Source organism: Ornithodoros turicata, chromosome 6 (genome assembly GCF_037126465.1).
Source record: "Ornithodoros turicata isolate Travis chromosome 6, ASM3712646v1, whole genome shotgun sequence".
In the NCBI taxonomy this organism is placed as follows: Eukaryota; Metazoa; Arthropoda; class Arachnida; order Ixodida; family Argasidae; genus Ornithodoros; species Ornithodoros turicata.
Genome location: NC_088206.1, coordinates 3,882,789 through 3,899,460, shown reverse-complemented (window position 1 = coordinate 3,899,460; position 16,672 = coordinate 3,882,789). Strand labels below are relative to the sequence as shown.

Sequence of the window (16,672 nt, the reverse complement as noted above, 5' to 3'; positions counted from 1 at the left end):
GGGCTCCCCACACTTTGCGATATATTTTGTGGCTCATTCATTACACCATGCAAGTATTGCGCTGCATGCACGAGCATTGGGGGAAAAACAAAATCTATGTGCAACAGTTAGTGTCAAGTTCCGACGTCAGAGGGCCAAGAGCCTCGGCCATTCCCATTGGTTCTCGAAAGCACGTGACCTCTCCCGTTGCACCCTCACTCGTGGAGATGAATGCCTCGACGTCGCAGCTAGCCGGATGGGCTTCAGTATATTTGGTGTCAATTTTCTACGTGTCCTTTTTTTTTTTTTTTTGTAAAATATGGAACGCAGGTTCACTCTGATCCAAATCCCTGTTATATATTCATCCGGCATAACACAGGGCGCAGTGTCCCACCCCTTTCAAGGAGGTCGTGCACCCATCAGTGTTTCTCCAAACACGCACGAGACCCGCGCCCCATGCGGAGGCTCCTGGTACTACTGCGGCGTCATGCACTCGCTTGAAACCGGAACCTTAGCGAGCCAGCGTCAGCTAACCATAGCCCATTTAAATCCGCGTAGAAGGTAGATAGCTCAGTGTGCACGAAATCTTTTCGGACGCGTGGATTTTAAATATACTTTTCCCAGCGCTTAATATGATTAGAATTCTCATTTCAGGGAATGGGAAAGCAGATCGATACGAGATTTTTCTTTTTTACCCATGTTCTAGGGGCCATAGAAGAGCTTCTATGGCCCACATAAAATATCTAACCTCATTAAGCACTAGAAATCGCAACAATCTAGCCGCCCGGATGTATTTCGTGCAAATTGCACAATTCCTCGCGGCGCTACATGGTTTTAAAAATGTAGGGGTGTTTATTTGACACCTGTTTGCAGGAAGAAAGAGCGCCTGTTCACCACAATTTATGCAGTCCTCTGCCTGGCATGGAAAATTCAGCACACGGTCCCGATGTTTCCGAGCCTCGAGGGCTATCTTCACTTGAAGTGAGTAAGAAGTGAAAGCGCATTTAGAGGGATGCAAATGCTCGGGTATTATTCTACATGCATTGTAGCTAGGGCCTGACTGGTTAGGGTTAAACCCGTATCCGCCCGATATTTACCCCCCCCGAACGAAATCTGTAAAATTCGGGTTTAACCCGAATCTACCCGAAAACATCCGGGTCGCGTGGCACACTCGTAAGCGTGCATTAAAATAAAGTTTGATAACATTGCTAAACATTAGTTCCATGTTAAGACAAATTTTTATTAAACAAAAAACAAAATCACCCGAATACACCCGAATTCCTGACGACAGAATATGCCGTAACGGGATTTAACCCGAACACACCAGAATTTTCGAACGAAAAATATCACCCGATATTTACCCCCCCCGAGTTTGGCCAAAAATAAAACCCGAAAAAGTCGGGCCCTAATTGTAGTATGTCAGCTTTCTGTTTGTGCGAGTAACTTTATGTGGTAAAACTGCCAGGTTGGCACAGGCGCCTCCTGGAGAGCACCGCACTAACAACTCCCAATTTTCAGGCACCTCGACGATTCCACTCCCAGCTTTATTGCAGTAATACTAATGACCGTGGTATGCCGTTCGTGCGACAATGCCTCCTCGTCGGTTTGCAGTCGATGCGAGACAAAGCGTCAGCCGTGGTGTTGCTGCTCTGTCCCCTGGAGGGCTCTTCTGACCCTGTCTGGAGGGATGGCTCTGGCAAAAGTGGCCCAGGCAGCTGGCATTGTGGGCCTCATGCTCAGAGCAGTGCGCTTCCAGCTGACTGGTTGGTCTCCTCTCCAGACTCAGATTGCCCTGACTGTGGCATCGTCCTTGCTTGCTGAGCTGAGGGTAGCCAAGGGCCTCATCGCTATCGCCATGGACTTGGTAGGTACACCAGTTGATTAGGTCTAGCTACGTAGTTGTTGTCATAGGTGCCAACTGTGGGGGGGACCTTAGCCCCCCCTGGAACTTTCCCCGGGGGGGGGGGGAGGGGGCCAGAAGTCTACACAGCTGACACTCAAGAAAAACATTTCGAGGGATATCCGAAAAAAAATCGCGTGTTTCATGCGAGTGAACATGAAAATCCTGTAAATATTTGCCTTAAAACATCACAACACGTGAGTGCAGAAGTACGGTATCGATAATAATAACTTTAAAAAGAAAAGAACGGAATCCCCAACACCCTACCCCACCCCGGTGTAGGTGGGGGTTGTGCCTCAGCCCCACCCGGCAGATTGAAAACTTTCCGCCTATGGTTGTTCTAACCGGTCACTGAGTAATTGGTCAAACTAATGATGTCGCAAACATTGCGACAAACAACGTGACAAACACGAGGCCAATCCACTGGTTTGCAGTTTGGCGAACTTTCAAGTTTCTTGTCAGATTTACTCACGTTACTAAAGGTTCGCAGCGTTCACCCTTTTAACCAAAAGTTAGAGACTATCCTTGACTTTGCTGACCAAGAGCGAGGGAGGCTCCACCTCCAAATGGCGCGCCAATAGGAGGACTCGGGAGGCGGAGCGCTGCGGCCTCTGCTCTTGCCTAATAGATGGCGCATCGGTAGCGCTCGGCTCGGGATATGTGAGCCGCTGTCGTCTGCTTCTTCCGGTAGAGCTACGACCTTGAAGCCAAGGATAGTCTTAGATCTTGCTATATGGTCCTCTAACTCGTAGGTTACAGTTAGTCTTGTACGGCTTGTCCGACTTGTAGCTCACAACCAGCTCTCTGACCAGTACGCCTGAATAGTAGCTGTAACCAACTCTCAACTACCGACTGGGAACCATAATAATAACGCTGCAATAACAACACGGTATAGTGACTCCGGGATATCCGCTTCCAGGGAGTACAAGGCAAGGTCCACCCGCTGTACTACGCCTTCCCAGTGGCACTAGCACGGTCCACGGCATCACTGCTCCCGTCAGCCACGCCGGCCATTGCCATTGTCCACTCAATTGCAGATATACGATGCACAGAACTGGTAAGTCAGAGCATGTTTAATCTCTGCCTTTGAGCATCACCTGCAACACTAGTTGCTCGTGCTGCCAACACTGCGCTGTTGTGCAAGAGATGGTGGCTGGTGACACCATTTATGTCCAATCCCAAGCAGCACAATATCTTGGCCCAATATTGGCAATGCCGGTCCACTATTGGCCCAATATTGGCAATGCCAGTCCTCTATTGGCCCAATATTGGCAATGCCGGTCCTCTATTGGCCCAATATTGGCAATGCCGGTCCACTATTGGCCCAATATTGGCTATGCCGGTCCACTATTGGCCCAATATTGGCTATGCCGGTCCTCTATTGGCCCAATATTGAACCAATATTGGCAATGCCGGTCCACTACCGGGTGCTACTAAATATAGTTTGGCAATGCCGGTCCACTACTAAATATCAGATGGATACGGGTTTAACCCTAAAAAGTCAGGCCCTACAAATATTGTGTGCTTCGGTAACAGCAATTGCGACTACAAGGTTCTCTTCTCCTTTTTCATGCAGGTAGCGACAGGGCTGGTGGCCAAGATCCTTGCCATGATTGCCATAACAATCTCCGTCAATCTATTCGGCAACGATCTCTACCACCCCTTTGCGCAAATAACATGTGCCAACTGCTCGGAGGATGCCGGGTACCTCGAATGCTACTACTGAATGCTCTATATATAACCACCCTCGTGATCACCTACCTGCCGCCGAACAATGCTAGCAGTCACATCTTTGTTTCCTCACCTCCACGAAGCTTTTCTTCAGTGTGGAAAATCCAAGACACGTACGGTCTTCTCTAGAGTCGGCTGCGGTGTCAGGAACTCTCTCGTCACCCTGTTGAATTCTTCGATAGCTAGTTGCGCCTGAAGACGTGCAATGTCGTCAGATGTGTGACCGTACAGTTGTTTCAGTTCTCTGTGCAGGGCCCTTAGTTCTTCCGGAATTACCTGAATAACGAGACACATATGTGGCAGGTAGAAATAAACATAGTACAATTCAATGTAGTCAAATGATCGAAGTGTGATACCTACTGCAAAGAGCTTGGAGCCCATTCCCTTTACGAGTGATGCCACTGCCAGGACAGCAGCTCTCCTCACTGCATTCTCTGGATCAGTTTTCATCAAAGAGCGCAGGCATGTCAGAACCTGCGCAGAGGGTGACCCGCCATTTACTGTAATTTCAATCAAGGTCTCTGCTTTACTGTAAAAAAAAAAAGAGCACTGCCTACCTCCTGTATTAGCAAGTGCACTTGCTGTAATAACAAATGGATACACAGCATTACGCAGCAGATGCACGTACCTCCTGAGTTACGGAAGTGAAAGAGTAGCCAAGCTTTCCACACAGATCCCCGAGGTTCGAAGCACCGGACGCACGGACGACTGGGTCTGGATCTTTTGTGGCACAGAGGAAGCAGTTCACTAACAGGTTCCTGTATTTTGGGGCCATTTCACCTGAGGCAAGCACAAAAAGGTACCAGACATCATGGATGCATTCCAGGATAGCATTCATGCAGAGTAGTGATGCACCAAGTAATAAAATGGCAAAATATTTTTGCAAAACACCCAACAATTCACAAAAACGCCCAGAAAAATCAGCTGTGCGCGGAGCTATGTGACCTTAATGGCGGCTGCCGATCTACTGCCGTCATGTAGTGGATGTGTCATATGCATGTAGTGCATAGTGTGACACGATAGCACCTGCAGCCAACGGCCTTAAGTGACATTGACCCAATCTATCTTCTTACGGGATCTCGGAAGAAGGGCAGGGTGTCCTAGATGGTGCGCAATTCTCCGTTGTGCCACAGTTGCATCGTTGAATGATCCGCAACCGCCAGAAACAAATTTATGGAGGGGTCTTCCACTTCTCTTTTAATGAAACAACACTCACCAAGATTCCTGCAGGTCCTCAACAGCACCTCGCCAAGATTCAGCCTCGCCTCGATTGATAGCTTTTCAGACACCATTTCGTTGGCAACAACGTGCAGGACTGCGTCTGTATTCTCATCTGCCAATGCTGCCAACGCCTGAATGGCACTCAGGTAGATGTAGGAGTCCCCTTCTTGAATCGCGGCGTGACACGTTTCCAGCAGAACGTCCCGATTCTTCAAGGTCTCCGCATCCCGTTGCTCGACGAGTTTTCGAAGACTGATGAACGCGTGTCCCCGTACTGGGATCAGCGGATCTTGTAGCTGTTGCCACATCTCTTCGTAAGGTGTCTTCGATGACTCCTTGCCTCTAAAATGTGTCTCCATCAGACAGCTTTCCGATTCAACGTTGTCGTACTGCTTCCTCTCTGCGTCATCTACCACCAACTCTCTGTACGGCTGAGCTTTGATGCAAAGTCCGTAACCGGCAGCTATCTCCGAAATCCTAGACAGTCTCGCAGGGTCAATACTCTTGGCATCCGATTCGGAGTCGGGTGCTCGTCTGCTAGCCGGGGCCCGAGCAGACGACGCAGAAACCGCGCCGTGAGCCGCAATGGTGAGATGGAGGTTCCGAGCTGTGCTCCTTAGTTCGGGGTCGTGGTATTCGTTAGCGATCATCGAGAGGCTAGGGAGGCACTTTTGCAATGAGGATATGTTGCTTCCTTCACCCTGCTAAAAGAAAATGAAATTTCTTGCATTAGTTTCTTATACATTGTGGCGTAATGACAGCAAACTCACCAAGTCAAAATCGGCAAGGACTACGCCCAGAATGGTCAAACTAAATAGCACAGACTGTGACGCCAGGGAACTTCCTTCCTGCTCTCGTTGTAGCTGTAGACCACGCTCCAGGGTTTCCTGCGGATAAAGAACTTACTGGCCGTGCCGCAGGGTTCCGCGCTTTCGGTTTGTATTTTGGGGCAGAATCCGTTCGGCTGTATGTTTTTCGGTGTTTATTTATTTTCATTGAATCTGCATTTTTTCTATTATTTTTCTGGCGTGTACTCGATTTACCCTGCAATTATCGGCGAATATAAATCGCAACGTAATTTCAGAAGTGCGCGTTTCGGTGCAGCCTTAAAACCAAAACCCGAATACACAGTGAAGCGGTGCTACCTAAATCGTGAAAGCAGACATCACTTAAACTTATTGTAGTAGGTGCAGGCATACTTCTTCTCAGGCAATCTTCTTCTCAGGCCTAATCTTCCTCAGGCATTCATTTGTAAACTTTTTTTTTTTTTAGTTAAAACCGAATGATGATCAAATTTACCAGTGTATGTTGTTCGGTTAAAATCGAAAACACTGAACCCTAGCCATGCGTTACAAAGTGCGTTGCATCCGAGAGAGCAAAGCTGCTGAGATAAGATTAAGGTAGGGTATATCATACATGTATCATCAATGCACAAGTACGCACATATGCACAGAGTTCACATCAATTAATCTTGTGAAGCAATGCTTTCCACTCGTGATAAAAATTTTAAGAAGTTGCGCTTCCTTATTTTTATTTGGCACCTGAAATTGCAAATTAGCGTTCAATAATAGCATTGCTTAGTGTTTGCATATAATTAATGATTTCATTAAAATTCCACAAGCTAATCAATAATTTTAAATTATGACTATAGCGATTAAATTATTAATATCCGACTCAATTACAAGTTAATCCCTCCATTAAGGTTATTAATCACCTTAATCCAGGTTTTCCCGGTGCTTTTAATCCAAGTGCCATTGAAATTAATCCATGTGCCATGCAAACTTTATGGGGCATGGATTAATTTCAATGGCACTTGGATTGAAAGTGCCGGGAGAACCTTTAGTAAATGATCATTTTTATGCTGTTCCATGCAGCCATACACACATGAAGGAAAGCAATGTTTAAATATGTCGCATATTTCACCTGTACAAAGGCTACCACAGCTTCGAGGTTGTTTGGGAGACCTTCTGCGGCTACATCCGACAATCCTTGCACGAGGTGAAGGAGGAGGAGGTTGCTCCTAAGCTCCGCCGACCTAACCTCGGTCTCTAGGAGGGACGACGTTGCTGCACGTTCAACGGTCGTGCTCCGCTTTAATAGTGTGTTCAATTTCTGCAAAGAAATTTTCAGGCTGGTCAGGAAAAAGGGAAAGAATAGGTCAGGGGAGACTGAAAACATTTCAAATATCACCTTCAGAAGGGAGAGGAAAAAGGCGATGACAACATCCTTGCAACTCTCCTTCTCCAGGACAGATCTCAATGCAGATGTGATTTTATCTACGTGTTCAACCCACTCGTCTTCACTGAAATGCAAAGTCAAAACGGGCAAGGTAAACTTTTTTTTTTTTTTTTAGAGCTGTGCAAATATTCAAAATTTAGAATATGAAACTAAGAGCGGATGCTATTCGAATGCCGTTCGAAACCTATTTTCAGTATTCGGAATTTTTGAATATTTTTCTAATAGTATTGTCTAATTGTACTAATTGTATGTCTATACTATATATACTTATGTGTGTCACCACTTCACTTTGTACCTGAGGAAGCGTGGACCTCCACGCGAAAGCTTGTACAAATTAAACTTAAACAAAAATCTTCAGTGTCGGCTTCTGTATTTTGTTTATGTGATCTACAGGACTTGACTCCCCTCTTCGTATACGCTTCTAATAGTATTGAGGCAAGATATCGCTATCGCCATTCTACAAGTTAGCTTCGCCTCATTACATCCAAGCATTAGGTGAAGCCCACTTCACATTACCGCCACTGTTCTTTTGGTGCACAGCTCCATTCTGCAAGTCGGCTTCACGTCATTACACTCGAGCGTTAGGTGAATCCCGCTTTACACTGTTTACAATTTTCTGTCACTATGGTTTACAAATTTTGTGAGCTCATGGTCAACACTGTACTCTGGACATTGCAGGTTCCAGTAAATGTGCTCCCAACTTCCAGAGTTACGTTCAGTAACAGATGGTAATATGTGAAGTTTCTAAAAAAAGTACAGGAAATTCACAATGTAAACATAGAAATTAGGAGATGCGCACAAAGCAGGCTGCATGGAACATGTTGACTAACTCTCAATGCAGTTCATCCCACTAATGCAGTCTACCATACACAACACAGAGGGACCCTTCTCTCACAATATGTTATGCTCGGTGAAAAGGCTCACATGTTTGGAGCAGAGCATCATTTAATGAGCAAACACCACAAAATATTTCACCACGAGGTATTCAAAATTATTCGAACTGGGCCTTTTCTGACTGTTCAAATTTGAATCGCCATCCGAAGAAATTATTCGGATTCAATTCGCAGTGTAAGTGAAATATTCGTAAACTACCGTAATTTCACGCGTATAAGCCGCACCGCAGATAAGCCGCAGGACGCGTTTTTTGGGACGTTTTGAAATTTTTCTGGCAGATAAGCCGCACCCGCAGATAAGCCGCGGGCAATACGAGACGACTGATTTGTGCGACAAAGGAGACCATAGAGAAGGCCATAAACCCTGTGGTCCATACTCCAGGATCGGCACAGTGTACAACAGAGGAGGTCAGTTCTGGAGTTCTACCAAGATCGGATTGTGCCCTTGTGGGGGGGTTTTCGTGGACTGATGGGTCAGTGATCTTCCAGAAGACGTGAATCACTGTCACCACTTTCCTTAAAGCGGCTTGGGGGAATGCACCATGAAGATCAATCTACTCGAATGTGGACCCGTCCCTGTTACGCACTGTTCATGCATCTGCAGGGCAGTGCTGTTCCAGAGGCACTGTCGGCCCTTTCGTTAAAATCGGCGTATGGGGAAAATACCAGGAAAAAATAGTCATCAGATAAGCCGCACCGGTGGATAAACCGCAGGGCGCCCGTGAGAAAAAAAAAATGCGCATAAGCCGCGGCTAATACGCGTGAAAATACGGTATTCGCAATGGAAATTTTACTACTCGCTTAGGTCTAACTTTTTTTTGTCAGCATGATCCAAACTGCCCTCAGAGGTCCAAACTGTTCTCAAAGGAAGATGTACGAACACTTTTAAAATGACTAGAAAGAATAAAGAGATTGCCACTTATGGTGTCAGACAGAAATAATCCAGCATACCTAAGCGTTCGTAATGCTCGCTTTATTTTGACGCCACCTTCGGCACCCAACGAGAAGGTTACGTCTCGTTGAAGACTGCCACATTGCTGCAGTGGCTTCTCGCGGAAGACGCACCAGTGCAATATGGACACCGCTAATGCGGCGTCCTGTGAAGCTAGCGTAGATGATATAATCGCTTCACAGAGAGACCTGGAAAGAACAACTTCAATGAAACCTTGAGGTTGAAGTTGCACAATGTCAGTGCCGCACAATTCACCTTAGGTACGACACAGAACCCTGCGTAAATACATGAACTTCGTAGAGGATGGGCAGCAGAGGCACAACGGCGTCTATCAGTGCTTGGTTCAGGTGTTTGTTGCACGAGATCTGCATTGGATTGGATTGGATTGCATTGAGAAAAAAAGATGAAGACAGTGAAGCCTCGTTAATATGACCCCCGTTAATCCGACACACTCGCTTTATGACTGTTTTTCTCGGGAAGCATTCTGCTGGCATGTAAATCCCCCCCGTTAATACGACAATTCGTTTATCGGACAATGACCAAGATTTTTTTTCACAAACACAGGCATTATCTTCCCGCTATGGGCGTTTATGTTTATTCGCTCGGAGCTGAACCCGAGCTGAGCGGAAGTGCGTCACCGAACCGGAAATCGATTGGTCGGGTGTAAAGCGAGGAGAAAATTAAATTCCATACGCGACTGAGCGACAACGGCTTTGCGCTTGCGCAGTATGTATTGCTGTGTCGTCTGCTTCCGTTGGTGTTCGTCGTAGGGCACCGTTTGTGTTAGTGGCTTGAAGGTTTCGCTTCTGTTTTTCTGATTTTGTGTTCCTTCTTTTTTCTTTTTGTACATCATTTCACTTTTCATTCCACGTTGCACGTAGTGTGTGGAAGACGACGACGACGACCGATTTTCTTGCAGTTCACGCGGGGCCACTCGCGCGTTCGTCCATCACGACGCTGGCTGCAAATCTGCATCAAAGCCTGTATTACATAAAGTTTCTCGACATCTGTCAGAGAGTTTTGCATTTTCAAGCACTAATTCCACAACCGGTTCGTGTGGTACGGCGGTCTAGATTGTCTTGATGAAAGCCACCTCAAAATTTCAAAATAGCCGCCGTCTTCTAGCTCAGGAATTGTGGGAAGGATCAGCGAGCTCGCCCTCCAAGCTCCGAGCGAAGCGAGCTGCCTCGGAGGTGACTCTGAGCGAATAACCAAACACAAAGCGGGCGGATCTGAGCCAATTCTCATACGCCCTCGAGCCCGATCTGTGACGACATATCCGCTCCGAGCGCCTCCGGGCGATTAAACATAAACGCCCTATGATGACCGCGTCACATGACCCTCAGTGTAGCCTCCGAGAGAGGCTATCTCTAATTGGACTACACACTGACAATTTGGGGGCATAACCCACATTTTTGTTGTTTCACATTTACTAAATATGACTTCAAGAGTTAATTTCAAAGCGATTCCCGGCCAGATGCCCAAAATCGTGGGTGTTAACATTTAAAGGAAAAAGCAGTTTTTAATTTTTCTTAATTTCCTTAAACAAATTTGGAATATAGGAAAACCTTTAGCATACATCTTTTTGGCTAAAAAACACAATCTTTCAGCACCCTGTACATAATCAATGAAAGTTTCTGCAATACCAAAAAATATTTTTTTACAAAGTGGAAGAAATACCGTACTTTATATTGAGAAACTCTGTACATTATGTCATTGCTTGCTGAAGTGAAGTGAAGTTTGAGGTCTGAATAACAAAAGAAATCTTACGATAACTAATGCTAAACCAATCAAGTTAGATCACTTACCCTGTGAACAAGATCGATACAGGTGCCGAAACCGTTTTCAGAAATCTCGTGATGAATCTGTTCTGGCTGTGTATCTAGGAAATGGATTGTAGCACCATTAGTTACCTCTAGAGAAACAAAGTTAAAAAGAAACTGCTATACGTATCACAATGTAGATCTTGTAGCATCAACACTTCGTACGAGATAAACACATTTGTGTAATCCACTGACTGCTGCACGAAGAAAAAGGCTCCATCAATCTACTTCTTTAAAAGTAGCATTTTCTGTGGATTTCAGCATTCATGTTGAGGCAAACATCATATTTATTTGCACATAGCTTGCACCAAAAATTTTGGTTAAAATAAGAACTGTGCGCTCACTACATCTGCTAGTAACCGGGGCAACACAAGGAATGTTTCCAGTACCATAGTTTGAGAAACCGTCATATACACTGTGTATATAAGTAAAGATGGGTGATAGGTGAAAAAGCCATTGGAGCACACAGCCAAGGTACATCATGCTTACTGTAAGACCGCCAATGCTAGCAGGCACCTAATATTTGAAAACTTCATGAATTTTAATTTTAAAATTCTGAGAAAGAATTCACATTCCAGTAAACTATTATGCTATAATCCCAAGCATTATTTCCAGTTTGTTCTACAGATTACTAATTTCAGCTTCTCTGCAGCACAAACAGGTGAACAGCACCTTATGAAAATATGGCTAGGGCAATCTCATAAAGTAAGCAAATCAAGGAACGAATCTTAGCACAGAGAATTCGCTGAATTTAGTGGCGGTGTACGCTGTGTCCAATTTGGGGCCACAAAACTGAAGGGTTATGGTGTGCACTCCTCAATTCGAAGTCCTCATCTCGAATGTGGTTTAAAGGACATGCACCTTCGAGCACCATGCACTGCAGCAGTGGATGAAAGAGATCCCGCAAGACCCAACGGGACGAAAGACGTGGCCGTGATTCAAGCATGGCTCCCAGAATTCCGTGGGCAATGAGGCACGCCACCTTGTCTGCACCATGATCCGTTGTCCTGCGGACAAGTTCGAGCACCTACCATGACAAAAAATGGGTCAGCTACTAAAGTTACGATGAGAAAGAAACTATGAGATTAGTTATGGGATACACACAGGATGGGTGCAAAGCGTCCCCATAAAATGAAAACGCACTTGATCCATTGCATATTGTATTAGTACAGCTGCTTTAGCACACAGAGAGCACTAAAAGAAAAAGGAAAGAGGACAACACTGATGCAGTTATGTCTGAGGCATATCTCAGCTACCCCACCCATGCACCTTGGTTGTGTTAGTATGTTAATGCTAATAATATGTTAATAACAATAGTATGTTAATGTTAGTATGTTAATGTGTGTTAGTATGTACATTAGGCAACCAGCTAATCAGTTAAATAGTATGTCATAAGTTATGACATACTATTTAACTGATTAGCTGGTTGCCTATGATGAAATGAATGTATGAAATGTGTGAAATGTATGAAATGATGAAATGAATGTATAACCCATACATTCATTTGTATATTGGTGAGTGTTACGCAGTTATGCTCAGATAAACAATAGTTAAACAGTAAGTGAAGTAGCTATTCAGCTAATTGGTCTCTTGGTCAGCAAAGTCAGGGACAGTCAGTCGAGTCACTTAGAATGCCGGTGCTGATACCTAATGTATGTTATTCAAGTAGGTCCGCTGGTTCTAATAGCTTTTAAAAAAATGAGCAAAAATTTAAATACAGAGCAAATGCTCTCCACAAATATTTATAAGATAATATGTACTATAGACTGAACATTAGCCACTACACGTACCTGTGGACCTATCCTCTCATAGTACTCTTCGGCTGTTATACCTTCTATGTTTGGAACGTTGGCGACGGTCCTCGCAAATGCGTCATACTTCATCCAATCGTGTTCCTTTGGAGTGTCGTCCGAACAAGAGACTAGGAACAGAGAAAGTCTGCTAACACTTTCCATACTGAAAAAGCAGAGATCAGGTCCTGCTTGCACAAGCATTGAAGAAATTCATCAGTGCCATCCACAGTGGCTTTGCGAGTGCTCCATAAACAAGCAACATTGAGGGCAGTAACATGGTAGCTGAAGCATTACTGAGGACACCACTAATGATTTCCCTCTGGACCCAGGTCGTAGATGAAGGACATACTCGACCAGGCGTCGACGACACCGAGGATGACCCTCGACAGTCCGTCCTTTTTAAGCAGGCATGCGGACAACATTCGGCCGCACGTCATTTTCAGCCACTTGGGTGTTTTTTTTGCCTGCGAAGTAGAAATTATATATATTTAATTAATAAATAAATGAATAATAATAATAATAATAATAATAATAATAATAATAATAATAATAATAATAATAATAATAATAATAATAATAATAATAATAATAATAATAATAATAATTCAATTCAATTCAATTCAATTTTTATTAGTCTAAGAGTATCATGATTACAACAGTACCCGCCTAAGCCTTGGGGCTTGTGGGCAGGTAACAGTCAATGGCGCACTCAATACTTAAAGTTAAAACATTGATAACAGTAAAGTAAAACGCAAGCAATAAAATACAGATATTGAACAACCATTGATATTCACAAAAATCCAACAAACCCTGGAAAACCTCAAAAACACCATAGCAAAGGGATATCTCAAATCTATATCTCAAATAATAATAATAATAATTCAATTCAATTCAATTCAATGTTTATTTAATAATAATAATAATAATAATAATAAATTAATTCTAATTAATTTATAATTAATTAATTAAGTAATTAATTAAGTGTTTTGTAGGCAGATAAAATAACAACCAGTATGTCGCAAGACAGCTACGATCGCTATCAAAGCCCAGTGGCCACAATTGCGCATGAAATGAACAACGTTCTGCCAAGATTTGTTAATCAGTTTGCTCGCGTACCAGCTGATGATGCCTTTGAAGCAACGTTGGATAGGACATGAGCAAGAGGAGATCCCTCACTAGCAAAGGCTGGAAGGTGCTCTCCAGAAGACGATTCAATTCCCTCGTAAGTGCGGCTCTGTCTGCGTGCATCTCTGCTATCAGTTCTGCGTCAGGCACATCTTCCTCTGCAATACAAGGCTGTTAATATCAGCACGGGTGAGCACTGTTATCTTGAGATTTAAATGACAAATCAACAAAAATTATGTTATTTGTTTTTGTTATAATTCCGTGTTAGCACCATGGAGCAGCTGTGGCCAGGAGTGGGTACAGATGTGCTAGGCTTGCATTTGTATGCGTGTTGATGGAAGCAGTCAAGGAACTGCCACAAAACACATTTTATTAGCACCAAGCTGCAGATAATTCAGGAATATGACCACGGCAGAAACTCAAGAACAGAAGTTGCAAAGAAGTCTGACACTAAAGTCAACACGTTCGAGGATATTGAACGACAAAGGTCGCTTTCTTTGTTGGTAAAGGTTGCAGGAAGCTTTGCCAACCACCGAACGCGGATGATGCCATTAGATACGATGACACAGATCAGCTTCGAAACTGCTGGAGTCAGCAGAACAGGAAGATAATCCTCACTGTGGACAATTGCCCTGCATATGATCACTCAGGTCAACAGACTCTTGCTCTCATTTTTGCGGAATTATTTTGAGCGTGAGGAATACAGAGAATTTCTACGAGGCCTCTCGCGGCGTACAGACGCGGACAGATGGAGAGAGGACAGCAGGAAGGAGTGGGTAGTATATGTCCTGGGCCGACTTCAGGGGCACTGTGTCTTTGAAGGCATTGACAGTGACCCCCTGAGATGGGTATTAGTCAAAAGCATCAAACTTCAATTGTAACTATAGTGCGACCATACCTCTACATTTCTCTATGAGAAATCTGAGGCTGAAGGGGACGTCCGAAGGTGGCACATCATGCTTCGAATCGTCCGCAGCAGTCTACAAAGACATGTATTAAAATTGAGAAGCAGCCAAACAGGAACAAAAACAAATTTAATATACGTACACAGATACACGCAAACATAGCAGGTTATGTTCACCAGACCGCAGCTAAAACAAACGCACGCCACACGCAGAACCCAAAAGCACCGTAAGTCAATTTGAACCTGATCCTAACAGCGGCCCACTTCTGGTTCTGGCTCTTAGGTCATCACCTGCTCAATCACGATACGTCTTAAAGGGGCTGCGATACTTCATGCCAAGTTATGTCAGATACACGTAAAAGACAATTATTTGTGCCAGCATGAGCCCACAATTTTACAGCAAAGGGGGTAGCAGACTCACAGAAAAAATTGCCATTGCGAAAACATGTGACATCACAGAAGGCATCCCTGCCAGTGAAGAAAGCAGCAGGCAAAGTCATGAGCTTTCGGGAATCAATGAGAATGACCAACGCTCTCGCTTGTTTCATGTCAGAGCTTGACGTGAAAGTTTGTTCAGTGGCTTCTACCTCGCAAAAACACGACAAGTAGAAGAATAATTATTTTTCCTCAATACTTTGGAGTGTAGTACAATGTATGATGCCTGGTGTAATTAGCCACGTCAACCACATCAAGGTTCGTATTGATGATTGAGAAGCAGAAGCCCGCCACCCCTACCCATGAAACAACAAAAGTCAATGAAGAATTTATCGACCTGCTTTAGCAGAACACACTTTTGCATTCCGGATTGACACCTCAAGAAAAAGACACGGACAAAGAAGCACCACACGATGCAATAAAAAATACCCTGAACCCTTCTTCAAATGCACTGGATTCGGCAGTAAGAAAGGCAAGTAAAAACCAATAATCATATACCTTCTTAATTGGTGCGTGACACAGTTGAAAGAGTGCAGCCAAGAGGTCGACCAGATGCTTGTGAACTACTAAATCCCACAACGGAACAACGTCCGCGCAGTTCAGCAGCGTCTTCACGGTCAACACCAGCACCCTATGTCTTCTGCACGGTGTCAAATGTTCTCCGCTCTTCTGGATTTTGGATGGCACCCCAACACCGGGCAAAAGGTTGGGGTGTATACCAAGTCCCACTATAAACTGCAACAGGCATTGCACACACTGCTGTTGCGATATGCTCAGAGCACTCGGCGATAATCCAGCAGCACCGACCGGGTGTCCCGAGCCCCGTGTGTCCGTCTCCCTCAGCAGCGTGATGAGTGTATTAAGACACACGAGGCAATGTTCGAGGTACAAGACGTGTGTGTAGGCACCTCCTAATGGGACGAAAATTGAAGGAGCGTCCTCTTCAAAGAGAGACTTGAGGCTCAGTTTGAGATCGATGATGCGATGTACAGTTTCTATCTTCTGCTGTAGGATCGAAGCCAACTGCAGATCGGTGGCCGAAGAGTTTTCTGGGGAAAATAAAAATAAATAATTTGCGAAAAGTAAATTATGTGCGTGACTTTCTGCATGCAGTTGAAGCAGTGCCAGTTGTTGCACTAGCTTGCACAGCTGCCACCCTGCTGTTATTAGCTAGAAAGCATTTTTGCAAAGGATTTTCCGTGCAGCTACTACACAGCGTAGCAGTAAAGAATCGTCAGTATTTCCTGTGTATTGCAGTTCCCTGATAGAATATTCTAGAGAACTTTATTTCGCAGCACCCGCTCTATTGCTATTAATTGGTACGCTTGAGTGGGAAATTGAACGCTCTGTCCTGTCTGTAACAAAATTCAATTCAACTGAGTTCGACAGTTGTTGAGAGGTTGCGTATACGCATATTTAAGTGTTTGGTTTTCGACACTTGCCGCCTTTATTTGTTTCTCTTTGTCGTTCTCTGATAACTCACCCGCTGTATCCTTTGACGTAAGAACGCTTATGCATTCGAAAAGGTCTCTTAATATCACGCTGCTCATTATTACACTTTGTCCATTCGACATCTATTACAGACTCATTACAGGCACATAAAATTGGTAAAATCGGTAACAGAGCACGCAGCGCAACAGTCACCAAAATGGATTGCACGTGGATTGTGGTGGATACT

General features: G+C 44.5%; 2 protein-coding genes across 2 annotated transcripts in view; one reads left to right on the top strand and one right to left on the bottom strand.

Moving 5' to 3' along the window:
- LOC135398860 (uncharacterized transporter B0285.6-like) overlaps window positions 1–3,939 on the top strand; it is a 16,554-nt gene extending 12,615 nt beyond the window's left edge. Inside the window, exons 12-15 of the mRNA XM_064630385.1 lie at window positions 853–960; window positions 1,498–1,843; window positions 2,799–2,936; window positions 3,456–3,939. Coding sequence (XP_064486455.1) covers window positions 853–960; window positions 1,498–1,843; window positions 2,799–2,936; window positions 3,456–3,605 — 742 coding nt within the window. The 3' untranslated portion in view covers window positions 3,606–3,939. The remainder of the gene's footprint in view (window positions 1–852; window positions 961–1,497; window positions 1,844–2,798; window positions 2,937–3,455) is intronic.
- Window positions 1–16,672, bottom strand: part of LOC135398859 (transport and Golgi organization protein 6 homolog) — a 21,686-nt gene extending 5,014 nt beyond the window's left edge. Inside the window, exons 1-17 of the mRNA XM_064630384.1 lie at window positions 16,478–16,672; window positions 15,493–16,043; window positions 14,554–14,635; window positions 13,647–13,813; window positions 12,880–12,994; window positions 12,528–12,658; window positions 11,599–11,764; window positions 10,723–10,796; window positions 9,170–9,279; window positions 8,914–9,102; window positions 7,022–7,133; window positions 6,755–6,943; window positions 5,602–5,718; window positions 4,827–5,535; window positions 4,239–4,390; window positions 3,971–4,084; window positions 3,684–3,886 (exon numbers count right to left, since the gene is read on the bottom strand). Of these exons, the coding sequence (XP_064486454.1) occupies window positions 3,701–3,886; window positions 3,971–4,084; window positions 4,239–4,390; window positions 4,827–5,535; window positions 5,602–5,718; window positions 6,755–6,943; window positions 7,022–7,133; window positions 8,914–9,102; window positions 9,170–9,279; window positions 10,723–10,796; window positions 11,599–11,764; window positions 12,528–12,658; window positions 12,880–12,994; window positions 13,647–13,813; window positions 14,554–14,635; window positions 15,493–16,043; window positions 16,478–16,568 (3,255 nt within the window). The 5' untranslated portion in view covers window positions 16,569–16,672 and the 3' untranslated portion in view covers window positions 3,684–3,700. The remainder of the gene's footprint in view (window positions 1–3,683; window positions 3,887–3,970; window positions 4,085–4,238; window positions 4,391–4,826; window positions 5,536–5,601; window positions 5,719–6,754; window positions 6,944–7,021; window positions 7,134–8,913; window positions 9,103–9,169; window positions 9,280–10,722; window positions 10,797–11,598; window positions 11,765–12,527; window positions 12,659–12,879; window positions 12,995–13,646; window positions 13,814–14,553; window positions 14,636–15,492; window positions 16,044–16,477) is intronic.